Consider the following 23,783-nt stretch of genomic DNA (forward strand, 5'->3'; position numbering starts at 1 on the left):
GCCACATCTTCTTCCATCTGCCAGATCCAATACTTTGCTGGGAATATACACATAAACACACCTACCATTTATTTGCCTGTTTGAAAGAACCACAGAAAGCATCATACTGAAGACTCACAGGGAAGGAGAAAGAATTTCTTTAATTGACAGGACTGTGATAAATATCCCCTGACACATGCCCCACCTATTGAACAGCAGCTTGCAAGCCAGGTTTTAAAACATCCTCCTTCAACCACAAATAGACCTTACCTCAAACACAGCATTGTTTGCATCCAGCTTTGTTTTCCTGGGAGACATGGAAAAACAGATTTCTTCCTCTGCCAGCCCCCTAGATCCCTCACAAATTGAGTTTTCTATGCATGCAATAAATAAAGCTTTCCTATGCTCACTCTTCCTACCTAGAGAATCCCAGAGAGTCAGAACTATCCTGGCTGACCACAACCACCACCACCCAGCTCTGCAGTCCCTGCAAGTCTCACAGAGGTTTCACTCCCTAACAGCCTGTAAGTGGACTGCGGAAAGGAAACTTTCTATCTGCTCACACACTGTAATTATACATCTCTTTCTCCAATGACATAGCCTTGCCTGGCTGAGTGAGCAGACAGATGACTAAATAGCAACTTGTCTCAAATTCAGCTTAGAGAAAAAAATAAGCATGATATTAATAAGGAGGGAAGTATACTGAGGAATAAATGCCAGTGTTCTTACATTATTGTCATTTAAGGGCATCACACCAAAGGTCACAGAGATAATAAGCCTCAGTCACTTTCCATTTGTTACACAACATACAAATTGCTGCAGCATTAATGAATATCTTTCCCCATTCCTGGCCAGCCAAGATACTGCATTGTTTCCTCCTAGACAAGTAGCTAACCCTTGGAATTCATTATTTCCATCACTTCTTGCAGCACTTTGTCCTTAGGGCTGAGCATAAATGCCACGAGGTGGCTGTGACTGAAGCATCAAACGCCTGAGCCTGACTTCTTTCTGCTAGAGCTTTTTTGCTGGGAGAGCATACAGAGCTCATTGGTATCTTTTGTAATCAAATATGTATACACACAGACATTCATATGTTCCCTCTTACAGGTATCTTAAACTCCCTGCAGACCATGGGGAAAAAAAAGACATTTTCATTATTTGTGGATATTGCCTGATACATATATATTGAAATAATAGTTATGCTACAAACACCAACTGACCACAACAATAGAAGATACCAGGGGACAACTGCACTTCCACTTAAAATGATGACAACTGGAAAGTAAGTAGTTCTTGGAACAGAAATTACATTCATGGAAATGTGGAAGGGCTTCTATGAAGGGATATTCTGCTTAAACTCTCTTTACTTCTAACAAACTGCTAAGATAGCACAGCTGAGCTATAGAGAGGGGAATGCCTCATTTCTAATCTGTACCTCATTTTATTTTAAGTTTAGGAATTTTGCATAAATATAGATAGCAACAGCTGAACCAAATTCATACTATTTCATAAACTGAGGGTTTTTTAAGATGACAAATTATTATTTCCACTGTTCACTGTAAGCATAAAGAATATGCAGATGAAAAGAGAATATTAAAGGCTGGTAGCTTTGTACAGTTCTGAAAAGGACTAAACTTTATGTGCATAATTAAAATAGGAGAGAGAAAAATGAAGTCCAATCCCAAATGCTGAACTAAAATAAGCCAAGAGTATTTGCTGCATGTAATCAAACCACCTCCACCTCTGTCCCCCAAACTGAAACACTGCACTCTGCATTTTGATGAATATCTTATCTTGGTATTTTCTCCTCTCCCACCCAACAAACTCAAAGAGCAAGAGCCAGAAAGAAGAAAGCTGACAGCACTGCTCAGCTTACCCACAAACAGGTCCATACTCTTTTATGAGTTTTGTGTGGCTCTCCCAAAAACCCTGGAAGAAAGAAAAAACCACAATATTTTAGAAAAATAAAAAAGCCACAATATTTTAGAGTGCTTAGCAGAAGCTGTATTACACACTGTTTCTACCACTCACACAAAGTGGTAGAACCTCAGCCAGGAGAACCACGGCATTAACTCCTACCTTCACCTTTCTAATATTGTCCGCATGTGATAAACAGAGTCTAGAAAGGATGGCTGGAAAAACAAATCCCAACCCCAAAAAAGATCTGGACAGCCATGAAACATGTTTTCATCAATGTTTTATTCTCTAAAATTTGTTACTATTTAATGATTTAATGTTTTTAAACTAACTTCATCATTTTGGTCCTGACTCAATTTTTTCAGATATGCAAATGGATGGAAAACTTAACAGATAAATTAATAAGATGACAAGTATATGAATTACTACACAAAAGGGAAGCACAGGGAATATGGCAAGGTCATCTTGTTTTGGTTTTAGTCCCCTTATTAAAAAACCTGAAACCTGCCAAGTCAAAGTTTAGCACAAGGCAGTCAGCTGGTACATTCTGCAGAATAGTAAGCAGATTTCTTTTTAAAATTTTTACTATTTTTACTGTCTTCCATTTTCATAATTGAAGAAAATTTGTATCCATTTATCTAAATAAATACTTGTCACTATACTCAATTGTTAGTGTCTTAAATGAATTCAAATTGATCAATCTAAAGAAGGTGTGCAAAATATATAATATCCCTGAAAATGAACGATAAAATATCTGCTTTAATGAAACTGCAATATTTGAGGACCATGCTCCATTGTGTTTGCAACTTGTCTATGGAAAAAGCAACCCATTTGATTGCATTAATCTGCATTTATATTAACAGAACACAGACTAGCATGATCTATTTTCATTCTTTAGAGAAAATTCACTAAAAAAGTAGAATACTTATGTCTCATATTGAATCTTTCTTGCTTTTTACAACATCCCACAGAATATTAGCTAGAACAATACAACTACTGTAAATACATCTACTGCTGACATAAATAAACAAGCCCATGTAATGTGTGTATGCTTTGAGAGTATTTTGCCACACTAAGCAAAAGCAAATCTGGTAACCAAAAGTAATGATCTGACTTAAAACTCTTGGGTGCTAACTTATTGTCCAAATTAGCAAAGCACTTGCCACCATCTGCAGTCCTCATAGAGTCCCTCAAATTTTTTTTTTTATTCTTATAGTACAGCTGTGCCCCTTTTTTTTTTAATCCTGGACTTGTAACACGTTTATTCTGCAGGACAATATGTCCCCAGTTGAAGGCAAGAACTCTAGGTTTTCCTTTAGCTACAAAAACCACAGGATGACGTGTAAGAAAATACGCCAAAGATAAAATTATGAAAGAGGTGGATGACAGCCTGAGGAGAATGTATATTGCCTGAAAATAATATATATTCTCCCCTGAAAAATTCTTCACTACTGAGGTAAGCAGAAAAGCCTCACACATTAGCACAGAGAAGCTAAGGTGGACAAAGGCTTTGTAACACCACAAACACAGACAGCTAACTCAAAAAAGCTTTTGCCTGCAGACACCATGGGAGGGGGAAAGGCACACACACATTCACACCGACCTGCATTTTTGCTACAGAGATCCACAGCCTGCAATTGCTGGGATTCCAGCATTGTAAGGGCTGTCTGCTGGTGCAAGGGGGAATCCTGGGCTCACATTCTGCGTGCAGCCATTTCAGGCTGGCCCTGCAGGCTCAGCCCACGGGCACACTGTGACCACAGTGCCCAGGCCGCACAAACACAGTGACACTTCCAGCGCGGCTCGAGGTCACACCACAGCCCCATCCGTGTGCCAAGAGCTGCTCCATCACAGCCCCACTGCTTGGGCAGGGCAGAGGAACTTCCAGCCCTGTGGGGCAATGCCAAATCAGGTCTGATCTCCAGCCCTCTTCCCTCCTAGGCTGAGCCTCCAGCAAGGACACCCACGCTGCAGCCTGAGCCCTGCCCGCTCGCTGTGCTTTGGATTGCAGGCACGCACATAGGTATTGCACTTGCTGTACCCACCAGCTGCATTCCAGCGAGCCAGCAGGATATTAACATTTTCAAGAAGCCTAGGCTTTAAATGATTCAGTGGAAAAGCCTTCCAGAAAGCCAGCTTCTTGGAAGAGCTGCTTCTGGCTCAACTACATTAGAGGGGGGTCAGGCAGAACATGTTTCAAATCAGATCTGTTAACCAGTAACTGGCTTTCCACCTCCAGGACTCCTAAATAATTGCACTGGCTTAAAATTAACCACACTTAATTTTTTTTTTCCCTAAAGTGAGAAGCACTAGCCTGCAGGATGGGGGAAGAGAAGGAGTTGAAAAGCACCTGGGAAAGACCATGAGAAAGCATCCTCAGGAGTAAAAGAAGCTTTAATTCTCTACACTCCAGGACACTTTCTCATGCTGTGCAGCACTGCACACACATACTCACCACTACAGCCTCCACTGCTCACCCCTGGGACCCACTGCTGTCCTGGCCTCCTCCAGTGCCTGGTGAGCACCTGGTAGCAGGTCTTGTGGCAGCAGGCCTGGGAAAGAGAAGCCAACAGCACACACAGGAGCCCATGGAGCTGTGGTGGCAGGACTGTAACAGGGCAGAGAGCATGTGCATCTATCCTTTACACACCACAGTATGCCCTTCAGCTGCAGGAAGCTGGAGCCTTAGAAAGGCCCCTGTGTTTGCTCTTCATAGCCACAAGGAAAGCCAAGGAATCTGCATGGTCGCAGAGTGAGGGAAAATGCCCCATCCACACAGCTCTGCCAGTTTTGCAGCACCATCCCCAAACACACCCTCCAGCAGACAGGTACCCTGAAAACATCCTCACCTTCTCCCCTGAGTCATGCTTGAGGCACAGCAAGCCTCATAAGTGCTTTTGGTAATTTATTTACACTGGCTGAGTTTGGTTTCCTACAATCAATTATTGCAGACTTGTCCATGTTTTATAATTGCACTTGTACTTAGTATCTATGACATAACAAAGCACCTGCTCACAATCAGCTGCTGTTTTACAAGAAAATGGGAGTAGACATCACCTATCTTTGCTTCCTTTCCTCCTATTTATCCACTGGGTGATCTGCAGTCAAACTCACAAATGGCACCTGCTGACTTGTACCCAGTGGCTTTATGCTCCCTGAACCAGGAATTATAACAAAACAACATGGGGATTAGGAAAAGAATAATCAGAGGGGAATGGAAATATACATATTCTGGGTTTTTTTGAAAAATAGAAGGAAACAGAAAAGGAAAAACACTCAGTATTATGATATGACACCACGTGTGCATCAGGAAGAACTGTTGTGCATTAAACACTCAGTAGTAAAAATTAAAAGCATCGTTAGCAATGATGTTCCAAGCTTAAAAAAAAAAAATCACTTAGTGTTTTCTTTGTTTGGAAGCTGCAGAGATGAGCTATCATCATCAACTCAGAAAATGGTTGGGCCAGGGGGACCTGTCACGTGTGACCCACGCAGTGAGGTACCAGCCTGAGGTCAGCCCATCATCAAACAGGATCATGCAGGGGTAGGAAAAGCTCCTTCCCCTGAAGAAAGCGTATTTCACAGCATCTGGTATACCATGGAAACAGCAGCTCAAGTGGGCTGACTGCTGCACACCCAGAAGGTTCTTTGTTTATGTATCTGGCGGTTGCCTCCCTGCAGGCAATTTGCATTCTCCCCGTCCTCTGAGCGTGTATCATCGGCTGCATCTGTGGATAGAACCACTCCCAAGGCCAAATCCTGCTCTCAGGGATACAGGCACAAACCCCATGGAAGAGAACAAGATCTGGGTCTGCACCAGACAAAGTCTGGTCACTGCCAACCATTTTTCTTGAGATACCGACTGAAGATTCAGCTTGAGCTGCATACGTGAAAGGGCTGAAATTGCTCAAGTATCCCCTCTCCTTTTTTTTCAATAGACTCTGCCACTCCAAGACACATACTTCAGCAATTTCCTCCTCATTGCATATTCACCTTGCTAGTTCTTCACAGCAAGGAAAAAATCTGTGGCAATGTCATCTTTCCTCCTGGCTGAAAATGGTTGTAGGCACTAAGCCAAAGTTTTCACAAAGAAGCAGTATTTCAGAGAGAAGCTATGTATTTTGATTTTTGGGGTGTTTAACATGAGGCATATCCAACCTATTCCTTTCAGTTGCTCAATACCTGCAGATCTCATGGCTTCAAATGGAAAATGACTCAGATTGTATGGAGGATGCTTTGAACATTTCAGCTTACTGCAGGTGGAAAACAAATTACGTGGTTTATGAACTTCACCGTGCTCCTTCAGGGTCATGAGATAAAATGGTTTGAAGAGAGCCACAAAGCTGGGATGCAGCAGATGCCTGCTCCTGAAAGTAACTCAAAATCTGGACTCCAAAATGGGTCCTCGAGAATGCAATGAGGGTAGCCCTTGAATTTTGCAGTGTACTGAATGTCATAAAAGCTACTGAGCTCTGAGAAGATGGATGTGTGAGCCCATCAAAATTCACTGCAAGTGGGAAACATTACCCATGCAAGAACAGCCAAGGGAAAAGACTTCTTTTGTTGCTCCTTTCTGAAAAGTATCAGATATTATCTGATGTCAGTCACTTTACCAAGGCACCCTGGATTCAAACTTGCGACTCAGAAGCCAAAGATGCCACATGCCATAACTAGTCCCATATATGCTCCACCTTTATCACCCTATATCAGATGTGATGCTCTCTTTCATTGTGATATTAATAATCACAGCATCATTGTTCAAGTGCAAACCTCATATCAAGAGATAAAAAAATCTATACAGTTGTTTATGGCACATAATGACAAATATTTTTGCATCAGATTTTTAGCATTCAATGAGCTTCCACACATTTTTCTTTAGACCACCTGAAAAAGAAAATTGCTAATAACCTAGTACCCAAAATGATTTTTTTTAACACAAGCTAACATTTAATTAAAGTAACCTTGTATCAGTCTGCAACCCTCTTTGAAGGAATGACCCCAGACTGTACATCAGCTCCAGTAATAATCCTAGTGAAATCACTAGGATGCCAGCAGACAAGAGGAGGAACACAGCATGAACTTCTAAGCAGCCTGATTTTGAGCTATGTACATAGTTTGTTTCCTTTGATCATTACCATTAAGGGCTGTCCTCTGTGTGTAATTTGGTTTAATTTATGTGTGTGTCATTTCAGATTTTAAAAAACACATATAGCCCTTCTAAATTTATTAAAGGCAGCCTTCCTACCCTTAATAGTTATTAAGAGAGGTTAGTGTTATGTAATTAAGTTAATCTCATCTGTAAAGGCTAATTAACTGAACACTAATTGAATCCGCATATGAAAATTTGGACAATGTGTTCTCATTATACAATTTAAAAAAAATTACCTGAGCTAAATACCAAACAAATTGTAAATTTCTTTCCTTCCACCTTTTTAGATCTTTAATAAAAATTAAGTGGGCAGGTTATTTCTGTGTGCTGCATTAGTCCTAGCTGTCCTTAACAAAGAGCTGTTATCTCACTTCAGTGGAACAGCTTTAGTCTCTCCCTGAAACATGGCTATTTCCCCTCTTGCATGAGCTCTTCCTTTCCCCCTCTGCCCTTAGCCTATGCCTTTCACTGCCCTCTTCTTCTTCTGCCACCTCTCCTACTCAGAGAGGACAAAGGTTCTTGGGTTCAAGTCATATCTCACAAAGGATAAAAAGGCATCCAGGTATCACCTTAACCATATCACCAAAAGGATCAGATGGCACAACTCAATCATGTCCATTCAGCGCCCCAGCTTAAAGCCACCTTGGCAGCTTTGGCAGAGTGCCACTTTTTTGCCCCCAAAGACTTCTCAACATTAAGTACTCATCCTTCTCCACCTTGGTGTGCTGACATTACAAAAGCAAGACAGGTTTTGGACCCTTTTCTGAGGTTTGCCTTTTCTTGAGACATTTACTGCTTAAACCAGTCAAGTTTCCAAAGGGGAATTAAGAACAGCACATCATCTTTTCTGGTGTTTGCTGTTTCTCCCCATTAACCAGGTTAATGGCTGATTCTAATAGGCTGGTAACTGAAGAGTTGGAGGGAGGGGGAGCCAAGGAAGCAAACACACAGAGGAAATCCTGACCTCAATAACATGCAAGATTTCTCAGATTTTCCTCACAAAACCCACCATATGTCTGACATCAGAGTTGAAAGCACCTGCACTGCCCAAGTGGATGGCTGGATGGAGCAGCTCCAGCCAGTTCACAGTCCCTCAGGCACCCCATGGCAGCCACTTCACAGCAAATACTTAATGGAAAAGGGGATATACTGCTTTTTATCTTTCTTTAGGAAAATAACATATTTTCTAGGTGAGGGAACAATGAAAGTTGCACACAGATTTCAGTAATGGATTTTGGTCTCGTGGCTGGGAAACCACTGTCACACCCAAAATAATTAAAATCAGGATAAAAATCCAAAAAACAGTAAAACATCAAAGCTGTAAAGAAGTGAGTATGGACAGAGTAGAAAGAAAAGGTACAGCCAGGAAAGGAGGAAATCCACAGTTTTCTCAAGGATCAATCCTGGGAAAAAGCTTGTTCAGTGTTTGGAGGACTGAGTTTGGCACAAAAGGGAGTCAAGGCTTCGGTGAAGTACACGGTTCTGAATAGAGAAATCCTTTTCTCAGCAAGCAGAGACACTGAGATTGTCATACCAGAAGAACTGGGTGACCTGAAGAACCTGAACAACTGCAACACAGGAGAGTCTTCAGCTGAAAGCAGAGCTTCATGCCCTTAGAGAGAGACTACGTTAACTCCAAGAATTTCTGCAGTAGCAGGCGAATGCTTGAAAACAACACAGAAGTGAAAAACCTGGATGGACACATTAACCATATGATAAAGATGATGGAAAAAAGTATGATGGAAACTACCAATGTAGAGTATCTGGGATAGGCTTTCTCTGGAATGCTGCATGTAAATTTGATGAGCTGCCACATTCAGAAGGAATGAATTAAAAATGGAACAACTGGAGAAAAGGGTTACAAGGATCTTTGGGGAATAGAAGGCCTGTCTTACAAGTCATAATTAGGAGAGTCCATTTTAGCTAACCAAAGGTTCATTTTAGCAGACCAAAGGGAGGAGACATGCTTGCTGTCTAGAGCTGTACTGGGAGGAATCAGCAGGAAGAGAAAAATATCTATTTAATATAAAGGCCTACATTACTAAAAGATCAAAGTCACATAAACTGGCTGTGGATAAATGTTGCTTGAAATGAGATAAAAATTATTGACTATTGAAGTTGCAAGATTTTAGAAACCTTTTAGTCAGGACAGTGAGGACAAGAACCAAGATGTGGATACTTATAAAAATGAAATGTAGGATGAATAACACAGGTCATCTACACCAGCCCCTCAAGGAGATGTACAGTCACTTCTAGAGTAAGAGGGACTTCTCATGGAAAAGATTTACTACACATTCACATGTGCACACAGCATTCACACTTCTAGTTGACTCAACTTTCCAACTCATTCTCATACAGATATAGTCTCATACATTAATTTGGCATACTGCAATGAGATTCTAGCTTTCTTTTTGTCTCTTTTTTCAATCTCATTTCACTTCAGAGACTTCATTTCCTCAACATTCCTGGGCTGTTAAATGCCAATCTGTCACAGGTAGGGAACTGGAAGTACACAAGATTAAGCAATTTGCCAAATGCCACACAAGAAGGCAATGGTAGAGCCAGAGACGAGCTGAAGGTTTTACAATCCTCCTCCTTGGTAGCTTACAAAAACATTCCTTCTCTGCCACAGAAACACAGGCAGTATATGAGAAAGGAAAGGAATATCAACAAATTTGATCTGTTTCTGAGCTTTCAGACATATCACATGCCTGAGGCTTTGAAGAAAGGCGTGAGGAAAGGAACTGTATATGCACGGCTGAGTCTAAAATGCTTTAAGTAGAGGGAGGTTTCTTCCTCACCCAACTATTAGCTTAAGATTGAATTACTCTTATAGTATGCATAGCTACAAATGTAATTAGTCATAAAATGATCCAGACCCTCAAATTATTCCAGCTGCTGCATTTGATTCTCTGATTATTGCAATGATGAATTCTCCAGTTTGATTATACTGGCTAGAATAATATTTCTTTTTATCTATTTGAAAGTTACCTGCTGTTAGCTTCGACCTTGTTTATATCCACTACAGAGATATAATTGCAAACTTACTATTTTTACTAGGACTATTGTGTAGATAACATTTACCCCTGCTAGGCCCTTATTTTACTTCATAGTAAATGTCACAGATGACACCTATTCAGGCTTCTAGGAACTTTTGTCCAAAACAGAAAACATGTCATTATGAAGACATGTACAAAGAGAATTACAATTTGTTCAATGTGTGTTCATGAAAGGCTCCATATGAGGTCTTACAGACTCGCTGCAGTTTCTGATCCTTTGATAAGCATATATTTATAATAAGTCAAGAAAACAGAAGAAAAATAGAAAGGAGCGATGGATTTATTTCTTTTTTACTAAAGTATGTAATTTCCACTAAATGTCTTCTAAGTTGTCTTCCTTCCAAACCAAGTGCAATTCTCTCCTGCACAATCTCTACTTACATGTAATTCCACTGGATCACTAACCACCTTTGCTGCCTTAATATTACTGTATCCTCAAATTACAGCAGGAAAGCAGAGAATTACAGTGCTCTCTATAGGAGGGAGTTCATTGTACAACAGAGGACCACTGTAATGTGGATTTTCACTGTGAGCTCAATGTCTCAGATGGATTAGCATAAGCAATCAGCCCATCTCACTAACGGTGAATGAATTTTATTCACTTTCTTTGCTGGTGTTCCTTAAGAGGAGTAAAACAGTCATCTTCAAAACATAATTCGAAGAAATGGGAACAACGTCTTGTAGGACATACAGACATGGTAGCTAAATCTAAGGAAAACAAAGATTTGGGGAATACTCTGACAACACAGCAACACACAACACAGTTTCTGAGGGCAGCAAAGTGGCATTCAGAGAAATGAGAGTTGACTTCTTTCCCAAAAAAGGGAGGCAGGGACTCCTTCCTCCAAGGAGCTCTTCCACTTCAGAAGAATGTCCCACTTTCCTTCTCAGACCTAGCAACAGCAGATTCCTTCAGACCACGAAAATGTAATTTTAAAGGATAAAATATATTAACCAAACCCAGTGTGAAAAAGTTTGTCTTGGGTGCCACAGACTTTGAAGTAAACATTGGAAAAATTACACATCTGTATGCAAATCTTGCACCTTGACCTACAGAATTAGGATGACAATGATTAAGCTTTCTTTTCTGGTGCAAACTCTGGGCCATCTCATACTGCTCACTAGTGTCTAAGTGGGCGCTGTTTAGGGGGGTTTCAAGAAAACATCATCTGTGGGACCCAAGATTACTCACTGACTGAGCAATATCTTGTCCTCCTCAGAGACATTCCCCTCTTAGAGTGTAGGGGTGTCTGCCATTGTTTGTGAACTGTTTATAAATCCATGCCACCTAATTTTCTGTGACCGCCAAGTTTAAACTATGAAACATACACTTAAGATAATCACAAATTCAGCTCTCAGATTTTGATCTTTCATTGTGATGATGCTGAGACACACAACAGTATCCAAACCAAAGCACACAGAGTGCTGCATCGAGGGAAGAGACCTGGAAAGATCACTACACGTGACAGACATTAATCATGCCACTTAATGCATTACTGAAAGATACCAGGACTATTTCTGTATTTTAACATGGCCAGACAAGCTCAGCTTCCTCTTGCCTTATTCCCACCTTGTATGGATGCAGCTCTCAAGCACGAAAAGAGAAAAACATCCCCATAGATTGTAGTGGCCTCTGATGCAGAGCAGAGCAGGCTGCTATCTGCAGCATGGACAGGCCAAGCACAGGCATGACAGGTCCCTTTTGCTCCCATCTATCACATGGCACCTCTGAAAGAGCCACAGGGTTAAGGACAGACACGTCAGCTTGACACACACATAAGGCTTGAGGCGAGCCCATACATTCAGCAGGGCAGGAGGGGGAATGTGTCTGCAGAGCAACAGCTTCAGCCAAGCCATGGAACAAACACTCCCAGTGCTTCATCCTGCTCCCAGAGCAACATCCACCAGGTAGGACAGACCTACCCCAAAGCACTATGGACAGAGATGGGCTGTAAGATCCTGTGCAGAACACTTTTATCCCTTTGGGAACACAACAAACTGTAGCCGTGACAGCCACATTACAGCAGGCAGTTGACACTTCACCTATTTTAAAATAACTGTTCTAGCAAATCTCCTTGTTTTCATAAGCTAAGTTACTCTTGATATGCTGTCTTGAAGCCAAAGACTGTTTAAGACCCAAGCCACCCATGCAGTATCTTGTAGGATCTGAGCACAAAACCCAGAAACACTAGAAAGCCCTATCAGGCCTCGCAGGAAAGGGATTAGGAAGCCAGAAACACACAATGCCAATCCCTGTGCGGGCTGGAGAGAAGATTGCAGAGAGCATCAGGAGCTGATACAGCACAAGGACACTAAACAGGAGGCTGCAGTGGAATGAGAATCTAGCAATAAGTAAGATCGCTGGCTAGCACAGGATGTGTCAAGCACAGTGAGAGTTGCAACTGTGACAATTTCATAGACAGAAGAACTCAGGTTTGGAGATGGGGATTCAATTGGCTCTTGTCAGCTATTCATTTCTGTTTCTAGATCATCACTCAGGGGTGGATTCTGCAGCAACACCAGGAAAAAAACCCCAAAAACTCCTTGTCAAGCCATCTGGGCTTGCTTCCTTTTTTAATGGATGATGCTGCACACCTGCAAATACCAGATATTTTCCAGAGGAACCAGTGCATTTAGCTGTCCTTTCATAACTGAATTCATCTGCACAGGGGAAGGGAGAAAGGTGATTGACACCCTCATTCAGTACAACACTTAGGCAGGCCTAGATGCTTTGGCATAAGGCACAGAGTTGAGGGCAACAACTGCTCCTCCATGTCCCTGTGAATTAACCACATCCCTAAGAGACTGGGCCACTGGCAGACAGTAACCACTGCCAGGCATATAAAACCACCTTTCCATCACATCTTTCCCATAAAGAACCCACCTGGAGGGACTGGAGAGGAAAACAGTACAACCAAGCTCCTGATGCTTCCATCATCTCAGATGGAAAACTAACAGAAGTCTCTCAATCTCGTGCTTTTCCTATGTACACAGTACACCTGTACAGAGCAGAGGGTCTGCACATTCCCAGGGCCAAGAGGGTCACTTATTTTAGGTTGTGCTTTCAAAGCAGAGGCTTTCTTCTGAAGATCCTCAAAGAAAAGGGGACTCCTGTTTGGTAAAGAGTAAGATAAATTATGGGACATTTGAATGACTAAATCTCTCCAGAAGCAAGAATCAAAATAAAATTATGTGCAGTTAGAAGAGGCGCTCAAAGTTTAATCTGTCTGACATCAGTATTTTTCCCACAGAAAAAGGCATAGAAGAGTGACCACTAAACATCATGACATCCATTCATGTCCTTGGAAGTAAAGGGGCAATCTCACTATACCATTGGGAATAGCATGGGGCACCCTACAAAAGCCATGGGGAAGCTCCTACCAGTGCAACATTTAGCAGCAGGGCTAGCTCATGTCTAACTCTTGATCGACATGAAATACTGCTGTGACCAAAAGGAGAATAGACTCCAGATCTACTGCCAGGACCCCAAGGATTTTTCACAGACACAGGATGGCTTAGCTGCTTAACTTCACGGATTAAACTGGGAGGTTTTACCAATTGTGCTGGTTTTGGCTAGGAGAGAGTTATTCTTCTTCACAGTGGCTAGAATAGGGCTATGTTTTGGATTTGTGCTGAACACAGGGTTGATAATATAGAGATGTTTTTGTTATTGCTGAGCAGAGCTTACACCGAGCCACTCTAAAAACTTGGCTTCTTCATCATGGATTTGTGTTAATGCCTCTTTTTAACTCAAGATATAAATTACAGAGTTGATGTGGAAGTAAAGAGCAAGACCCAGATGAAGAGTGTATATATCAGTCCTCTGACTCTCCTGCCAAAATTTCAGGCTAAAAATGTTATATGTACACCTCCTTACTTATATGTAGGAAAGTATCTCTCTATATTCATAACAACCTCAGGTTATTATTTTTACGACAATGTAGGATGCACAAGAGAGCCAGGTCCCCTAAAACACAGGCAAACATCTCAGTTCCTGCAGAACAAGTCATTCCTAGAGGATGATAGATTAAATTCAATTAAAGGAACAGATATGAAGCACTGTCTTTAGAGCAGAGTTCCTCTTTCCCACAAATCCTTAACAGAGTAGCTGGACATTCAGTTTCATTACATGCCAAAATCTTTGTGCTTTGTAAAGAAAGAGGCAGGAAAAGGAATGTTAACGACCTCTTTTTACAGTAGCCAGTTGTCGGAGGGGGTGGGAGAAAACAAGCCACACGGAAAACAATTGCCAATTTGTGGTCTTGACCATTTAAAAATGGATCCCAAAATAGTCTGCTGAATTGTTTCACCCGGAGCAAAATTACCCATGAATACATATGCATGCACACAAAAACAACATCTCTTGACGCAGTGCTGATGGTGACTGCAGTCAAGGAAGAAGCGTTATTGCATTCCACATTGTGAAAAGACCACAATGCAGTAATTATTCTGAAAGGTTTTCACAAAGCACAATTATTAAGCTAACATTATCCTATTATTGTTTGTTGCTATGGAGATAATATAATCAATATATTTTCTGGATTGATATTTTTAATACTACTAGCACACTGTCCAATATAGCAAGATCTAACTCAATGCATTAACTGATTTTAGTTTATGATTGGCAAAGTCTTGAGGCAATAGATTGCAATCCATCTCATGCCTATTATTCTATCAAGGCTCTTAATGTCAAAATCTCTGCTGCAATAGCAAGTTTACTTGTTGAAAATGAGAAAAAGGATTAAAAATCTGTCCGAAGAGATGCAATCTTTTAAGCATGAATTTAACACTTATTTCTATTTTTTCTAAACCAAATGAAAATTACCAAAATCACTACAAAAGTAGGAGTAGAGCAAGTTGGGTTTGAACTCTCAACTTAAAGTACTTATTTATTCCAGTAGGGATGTTTATTATCCTCCTGCATGTAACATAAGCTTTTCCCACAGCAGCAGGGACTCTGGGAAGGTGGCATCGATTGTGGCACTGTGACAGAGGCCACTAGGTGCTGATGCAGTCTACAGCCCTTGTCACACCCTCTTCCTGCACAAGCTCAGGAATCCCTGGCTGCCTGTGCCCATGCTCAGTGAACACAGAGGGCATTTGGTCTCAATGAGTAGTGAGGCAAAATTGTGACAGCCACAGCCCTCAGTTTCCCTGCCCATAAAACTGCAAGCACGCTTGCTTTCTTTCAAGTCTCCCTCCCCAGATAAGGTTTCAGCACATCAAGGGATGCTCCTGTGTTAGGACAAAGTTAAGTCCACATAAACCCAAGTCACAGATCTTTGCAAGACATTAATAAATATATTAAGAGGCTTCAATTCTGACACTGTTCTTCCAGTCTGTTACCTTGACTGTCAAAAGATGTGCTCACCACTGTGAAACATCTTAAAGCCTTTGAACATATATTTGCTATAATTGTTCAGAGAAGGATTTTATCATGTTTTCCTCTCCCCTATGGCCATACTGGGATGAATTGCCGTTTCATTTTTTTGGTCACAGAATAGCTTGGGTTGGAAGGGACCTTTAAAGGCCTTCTAGTCAAACCCCCCTTCAATCAGCAGGGACATGTTCAACAAGACCAGGTTGCTCAGAGCCCTGTCCAGAGTTTTCAGGAATGGGAAACCTCAGTTTCCAGAAACCTGAGTCCTAAAGGTGACCATATTTTTTCAGCATAGTATATGCTTCATACAAAATCAAGTGCGGCAGGCTAGACTTTGCATAACTAAATAAAAGGAGTTGTAGCAACATTTAGAAGTACCAACACTTGTTAACTCCTGTTAGCAATTCTGGGTAGCAAAGCACGGCTTTAGCTGCCTTGGGTGAGACACCAGTACATAAACATTTTCTCCATGGAGGAAACAGATGCTTGATAAAATGTGAAATCACAGCAATTCCACCTTCTCCCTTCCCTATATAGGCACTGGATTGGGTGGTTGTGTCCTTCTATGTAAAATAGGCTGGGGCTCAGTAATGTAACTTTTGGACTGTCTGGAGGGGATCCATCAGGAATGATCATTCACAGATTAAATATGTTGTCTATGCAATGCAACACATCTGGTCCTTCTGGCCCAGGGGATAAGTAATAGAGTTAGGAATGCACATTCCCAGCCCATCCCCTGCAAGTCTGCTGTGCTGACACTAATCCATGCAGATCTAGGGCTGGTTTGTGAGCCACCCCTGCCCTCCCTGCTCTGCCTGGCACAGGTCATTGTCTTCCATCACATTTCTCTGTGATGCCACTTGTATTCTAAATTATACTGAACTGCTGTCTGGGCACATGCCACAGTGTAAAAAATAACCACGTACCTTGCGTAGCTTGTCTTCCCACCTTGTTTACTTTTATGCTGATTTATAAATGCTTTTTCTGCTGGACAGGGCTTAGACAAGCACAGTAGAGACTGTCCTGGTTACAGAAAGGGTGTAGAGTTCCAGCACTGTGTGGGTGCAACCGTGCTGTTATTCCATTGCTGTGAGGAGCTTTCAGCAGCAGAAGTCAGGCACTTTGCTGTTCCCTCCCTTACCGGAAGGAGTGGGGCAAGGGAAGCAGCTTCTTTGGACTTTAATTTCCTCCTGGTGCTAAAACTAGCATGGATACTCATTCAAACAGGCTACTGTCACATGTTTCAGCCTTAAAGGACACCATCTGCTAGTGCATCTTAACTGCTTAAGACACACCTCTCTGTCAAGTATAAGGAAAAACCTCATTTGTTTCAACACAACGCCTTAGCACGCAACAGCCCAGAAATTCTGCAAAAATAAAAACTCATTTAGCTGGAGTCAGGCAGGGAATATCAATTTTGGTAACAGGAATGATACAATTACGTTCCTTAGCAATTAGTCTCAATAACAGACAGACAGTATCTCTAGTAAATTGTCTGCAGGCCAGATTTTACCAGTCTCATTCATACCGAGCAGAGCCTACTAGCAAGACCCCCTTCATCTCAGTGCTGGGGGAATAAGATACTACTTTGCAAAAGTAAAGCAATCAGTGTCAAGCTGAAAATGTTGAGTTTCATCACACTTTGCTCTGTTAAACCCTGTAATTACTGAGTACCTCTTTCTAGCCAAAGATTACTTTTTTTTTAATTTGATCAAATCATAAAAATTATTATTATTATTATTAATCCAGAACACAGAGGTTGGACTTTGCTGTTGGAGCATAACCTCACACATCGAGTCATGCAGCAGCAAAAGATGTGGCACTGAGACATCTGTTGGGGGGGGGGGGGGGAAGTCACATCCCTGCACAGCAGGAATTCTCCTGGAGCTCAGATTTGCCAGCCTACCTGTCCCCAGACACTGTATTGATTCAGGAAGATACTGGGATCCTCCAGCCTTAACTCCATAACTTTTCCTTCACACATTAAGAACAATTTTTGCACCAAAAGGGCTGTCAAGCACTCAGCAGGCTGCCTAGGGAAGCAGTTGAGTCACCATCCCTGCAGGTATTTAAAAGACATGTAGATGAGACACTTAGAGACATGGTTTGGTGGTGGATTTGGCACTACTGGCTTAAAGGGTGGACTCCAGACACTTTTGCAACCTAAAAGACTCCATGCACAGCACAGCCTTAGCAGGAACAGAGGAAGGACAGTCTTACACAGGTCCAACCATGCTGCAAAAGGTTCTTGTAAAGTGCCTTCTCTACTGCCTCCGCAGCTAAATATAATTGAACCTGAAACACTTGGCCACGCTTGTGCAGAAAGGTGGGTTTGAGATGGAGGCTGGAGGGGAAGCCTGCAGCACACGCTGCAGAGCTCCCTCGCCGGCTCCAGAGCAATGCTGTGCTCTGGGAGACAGGAGCTGTTCAAATGTTTTGACAGAACACGCCGATTCCTCGGGAATGTTTTTATTCTAGTCGATGTGCCAATTCCGCACAGATTTCCAGCAGAAAGCAGGCAGACTGTCTGGGTCTGCTGAATTAAAACGACTTCACCCAGAAAGAAGAAAAAGTTGCATTTTCAGACTATTTTTACTCAATCCATCATTGTATTTTAGTCAGTTTGCCGGATTGTTTTCAATTTTACCTGGAAATTCCATTTTTTAGCAGTATCTAAAGACAGGCCAAAAGGCATCAAAACACTGTAGAAATTGCTCAAGCAAAAGACCTCTGAAGACTTTTGAAACAATTTTGTTATGTAAACAATGCAAAGAGATAAACAGGGAAACCCAAAAATTAACCATGTTCTAACTAGAACTGCTTAATCTGGTTCTGCAAGAACCCAAAACCTCCATTTTTGCATTTGTGGTTGTCTTTCAAAGGCTTTCTTTTTTCCTTTTGCCTTAGGGAGTTATTTATAGGGCTATTATAATTTGAGGTCTGGTCTTCTCGTGGCAGGTCTTCCATCCAGGAAATGAAATAGCATTAGAAAATGAAATCTCACGTTTATGAGGTCTTAGAGATGGCTCCCTGGGGCACAGGAGAGGAAAAAAGAGGTAGGGAAAACATAAACACAAATATAACTACAAGATACTTGCAAGGTCCCTAATTCTATCTGTGATGAACTTTATGAGACTCTTTATTAAAATAGAGACCTCTGGTATAAGGTCACCAACAACTTTTTTTCCCAAAAGCTCTCCCATTTCCCCCTTCCCTGTGATTCCCTTTTCCACTCCACCTTGGCTGCAAGGTGCTTCTGCTCTAGATTGCCTTCAGAAGTGGAACAAAAATAAGGATAAATCAAGTGATCCCCTCCCTCCTTCTGCCTCATCACACACTTTTCACAACGTATCACATGTTGCAGCGTATTACAGATCAAGGCAGATGTGTTCACATCTCTGCAAAAATCATGTATCAATCAGATTTCTTATTCAAACCCCTTTGTGCTTCTTTCCTAGACTACTCTCTAGAGCCACAACATCCCTTATCCTGTCTGGGGCTTATCACCCACTGCTTCTTCTAAATATATGGAAATAAAAGTAAATAGAGGCAAATCAGGGAAGACCTTGGGGCTCACCATCCCCTTTCTCTGTGTGTCCAAAGAGAGACTTCCCTCAACATCCTGTCAATATCTATATTTTCACCCCATCTTACCTCAACAATAACCCTAAAACAATCAAATCAATTAGGGTACGAGTTAAGTAAGCAAGCCAATACTACTTCTCTCACATTAAATAGTTTATTAACCAATATCAAAAATGTAAAACATGAAACTCCGCAAAATAGAACAATTAATTTTATTTTACTAGTACATAAACAGAGGTGTGAAAATTTTGATGGAATATATTACATAAACCTATCTAATAATTCAAAATCCATTCATAAGAATGTACAACAATTAAAGGAAAACACAACTAAAATCAAAACTGATCACAGAACATAATTATCTACTCAATAAATTAAACCTTACACCATAATAAAAAAATAAAAATAGGTGTGTGTATATATACATATTATCCCCATAATTATAACAAAACCTCACCTGCTCCAATACATACAAAAGATAATTAACAAAACCATCAAAGGAATACTCTTACTACAAAAAGAAGGGGGATATGTTGCAATCCTAAATGCAGGGAATTCTCAGAACTTTGGGCCTGTAAGCCAAAGCTTCGAATTAAACACAGGATTTGATCTGAAACCTCAGAAAAGGTCTCCAAATTTAGGTAGAAATGAGAATGTGGATTTACAGTTTAAAGCAGAAACACATTAAGAAATTTTAGAGTTTTCGACATAGAAAAAATAAAAGTACTTAGAAAGACAAGCAAGAAGTTTAGAATACAATACTGTAGGTTTGTGTATCATAACATGATTAACTAAGAGAACTTACACTGTAGCATGAGTCCATAAGACAAAATATTTAAGGATTGGATCAAAAACAAATATCCTTATTAACAGTGTTTTGTTAGTCAATAAATCCTTAAACAGTCCTATAACTAGGGGTCTTATGAACCATACAGTAAAAATGTAAGACAAACTCATCCTTCCCATCTATGTAGAAGATAAGAAAAATAAACCACATTATCTAAAAACTCAGAGGTCCTGTCTCTAACTCATTCAAAATTCCTTGAAAAATCCCCATATTTTCCCTTTTAAGTGGAACAGGAAAAGAACCATGCAGCAGAAGAATAACACCTATGTTTAATGTCCCACTCAACTTCCCAGAGAATATTTCAACTCATCATCGCACATGACTTCTTGTGGTTCCTTTACCCTAACATTCACTAATCCTACCTAAATCAACCCAGGCATCATCTTGCCTATGAAAGTTAACAGTTTTCTAGACTCACAGAATCAAAAAAAGTGCCATCAGATATAATATACAAAACCCATGGAAATTCAGCAAACAGTAAATAATATTTTGCAATTATTTTAACGTTTATTTCTTGCATCCTTTATTATGAAAATACATAGTTGAGAATATTTTGAAATATGTAGCTCAGTTTCTTTTTCTCTTGCTTATAATTTTCAATTTTCTTGAAGTAAGGTAAAATAAGTTACAAATATTGAGCGAGCTGTTTTTGCTACCTAAATATTTAAAACTGTCCCATGGCAACTGCCCAAAGAACACTTCACTTTTCCCTCTGCTTTTTTATAAATCTCCTAAAATTCATAGATTATTACAAAATAACAAAAATCTAAGCAGGAAAAAAGGCTAATAGTTAAAAAACAATGAAAAGTTAGAAAGTCCAAGGACAACCCAAGCCTATAATTAATTCACTCATCCATTCATCAGCGTTGTATGATGACAAAGACAGAAAGAAAACACAGCAATTTGAAACACATTTCTTTTTCAAGCACACAGGTTTGTTTAGGCTTTCTGTTGGTTTTTCTTTTCTAAAAACCAACCAACCAAAAAACCACCCAGCCACAATAAAAACCCAGTCAAGTCACAAAAAACCTGATTAGACTCCAACTCTAGTTGATTCTTGTTTCACATTACCATCTAAATTTAGACATGTGCCAAGGCCTCTGAGGCTTAGGAGAAACAGATTAACTTTTGAACTTTCTACTTCTCCAATAGACTCTGAAGAGTAAGAAAGGACAGATCTTTTCTAGGCACCTCATGTTCCTGGATCAAGCTGCAGAAATGCTTATTAAAAAAATTCAAAACAAAAAGCTCTCAAGAAAATAGCTTCTCATTTATTTCTGAGAAATTAGGAGAACACTGAGCACACAACAGCCAATTTACACTCGTGCCACTTTGCAGCTACTGAAGCCCTCACAGCCCTGCCCACCCTACAAACTCACCCTGCCTTTCCATCACCACATCCATTTGACTATAAACCATGAGTATGGCCTCATTTCACACTCAGTACCTCTTAGGAAAAGTTATATTTCAACTCTACATCCTGCCTGGGAAGGGGGAAATTGGGAAGAACCCAGAAGGTCATGAGTCTTATAAAGCTACCAAGTGGTGATGCCATGCAAACCAGAACAGGCAACCAGAAGGCAGGCACACAACGAATACCAGAGATTTACCAGCACGTGTTTGAACAGGCAATTCTCCAAAGCCTTCTATTATTCATTTTAATACAAAGCCTTGCAGAAACCAAGCCTAGCTAGATGCAGCAGATCAGACCCACAGCAGCTGTACCTGCCTATTCCCAGAAAGGACAGGGAAGTATCTTGCTTGTCAACCTTTCAGGATGACTTGCTGTACAGAAAGCCAGCTTCTTATCTGAAAAGACATGTCATGCTGTAAACATTTCTAGTGGAGCTTGGGTTAGTAGCACTTGTAAGAAAACCCTAATGAAAATAAATTGTTATGTATTTACCCATATGCTGAGGAGCATATGGCTAATGCATTTAGACACTGCTAATGAAGTTAAGACTCTGCTAAATTTGTTGGCTCATGGATAACAACTGTTCACAATACCCCATCTGAGCCTGCTATAATTTTAGCATTACAACTGATACCTGGCCATTATTATACATACTGATCTTGCTGACATAAAAGAACTGGACTTCCGAATGTGGGATTCTCCGCATGCGATAAGAAGGTGAACAACACAGGATGCTTCCAAACTCCAAACTGATAGGTAATGTGAGCAAGTTACAATTTCATGTAAAATAACAGAGTTGATCGTATCCCTGATGCTGTTGCTTTCTTTCCTAATTTCAAGATTTTGTCTATTCCAACCCCTCCCTTCCAGGCCAGTACAACTACAGGCAAAACTGAAGAGAAGACAGTCACACTTTAGAAATAGTCCTGCTTTTTCACTTTCACATGTAAAAGCCCATTGAGTTTACTACAGCAGCTATTGGAATCCTCCTGTTCAAACATCCCTACTTTGCTGCTTCTCAAGATGAGGATCCCTGCTTCTTCTGGAGCTCAAGGTAAAGTCCAGTTTGTGACTACACTGGCTCTACTGGTATGCTACTGCCTTTGCAACTGCACATTATCCCATTCTCCCAGCCCAAACACTGTGCAGCTCAGCTGTTTGGGTTCACTGCTGCTGCATGTCAGGCCAGAGCTGGCTTTAATTTAGCAGTACACCCTGCTTGAAGAGCAGGCTGCATAGCAAATTCCAGAGGGCTATGTGCAACCCTCTGGAATGTGCAAATGATGGTGATGAATGTGCAAATATACTCTCCAAAAGACATAACACGTGGCAAACCTCCCTAGACCATTCTCAAGTTGCCATTTTAATGATGCAGAGCTCTGCTCTCACTTGGGTAGTCATTTGGCAGCTGCCACCAAAAAACCCATCAGAGGACAGTGGTCAAGGATGGCACAGAAGAGAAGTATCCTTCAGCACTGTTATCTTGGGGACCACCTCACTCATTTGTATCAGAATTCAGGCCTGGCATTGATTCACAGCCCCACTTGCTCTGTGAATATTACAAAAAAACCATATAAACTCCCTCTGGCCTTGGAGCATCCCAGTCCATTCAAGACAGCAGTGATATCAGCTTCCCCAAGCCTAACAGGCCCCAGAGAAGTTGTCCGAAATGTTTCACCATAACCTGATCAAAAAGCAGACCTACCTATTCCACAGTGTCATCTTTATCATCTTGCAGGTGAATAAAAGAGGCTCAAGGTGAAGCAAAAGAAAGAGATTTGCTTACCCAGAAAATAAGAAAGCTTCGCCCCAGTCAGATTTGCCCACACAACAAGAGTTTGAGGAAAGCCAGGAGCAGATCAGGGTGTCTCTTCTCACTCACTGTACTGCCACAACAACATCACCCCCTTTCCACTTAAGAGCTACCAACTGCCTTAACCACTGCCTCTCCCCCCCTTGCAGCATTTAAGAAGGCAAGCATGAAGTGTGTCAAAAAGAACCAAAGCATGGGTTAAAGGATACCAAAACCATGATGGCGCTCATCAATGAAGTCTGCATCTCCTTTCTAGGGGCAACTGCTGAGATCTATGGGGAGCATTCACACAGCCCTGCACAAAAATAAATGTTAGAGCTGCTCTAGAAAAAAGCCACACCATTCCTTGTAATACAAAAAGGAATTGCTTCTTCCCTCAAAGGAAGAACAGTATAGTCCAGAAGAGCAAAGGCACCTCTCATGACCACTACCACCTTCATTGCATGGGTCACCATTATTCACCAGCAAGGCAGTGAGGATTCACCCCCTTTTTCTATCACATGAAACCTACCAGGTGCTTTGTGCACCCTAATACTGTCTCAGGACCCATAAATGTTATTTAAAGTAGATGTCACATTCATAGCAAACACAGTTATGGGAAACTGCAAGTGCAAAGAGGACACGGTGTCTCTACAGAAGG

The 23,783-nt window shown here is 41.1% G+C and overlaps 1 protein-coding gene across 1 annotated transcript in view; it reads right to left on the bottom strand.

Annotated features, from left to right (window-relative positions):
* The window catches only part of TBXAS1 (thromboxane A synthase 1), a 227,801-nt gene that overhangs the window by 147,285 nt on the left and 56,733 nt on the right, over positions 1-23,783 (bottom strand). The window contains exon 3 of the mRNA XM_058022728.1: positions 1,856-1,908. Within this exon, the coding sequence (XP_057878711.1) occupies positions 1,856-1,908 (53 nt within the window). The remainder of the gene's footprint in view (positions 1-1,855; positions 1,909-23,783) is intronic.

This window comes from Melospiza georgiana, chromosome 4 (assembly GCF_028018845.1).
Source record: "Melospiza georgiana isolate bMelGeo1 chromosome 4, bMelGeo1.pri, whole genome shotgun sequence".
Lineage (NCBI taxonomy): Eukaryota > Metazoa > Chordata > Aves > Passeriformes > Passerellidae > Melospiza > Melospiza georgiana.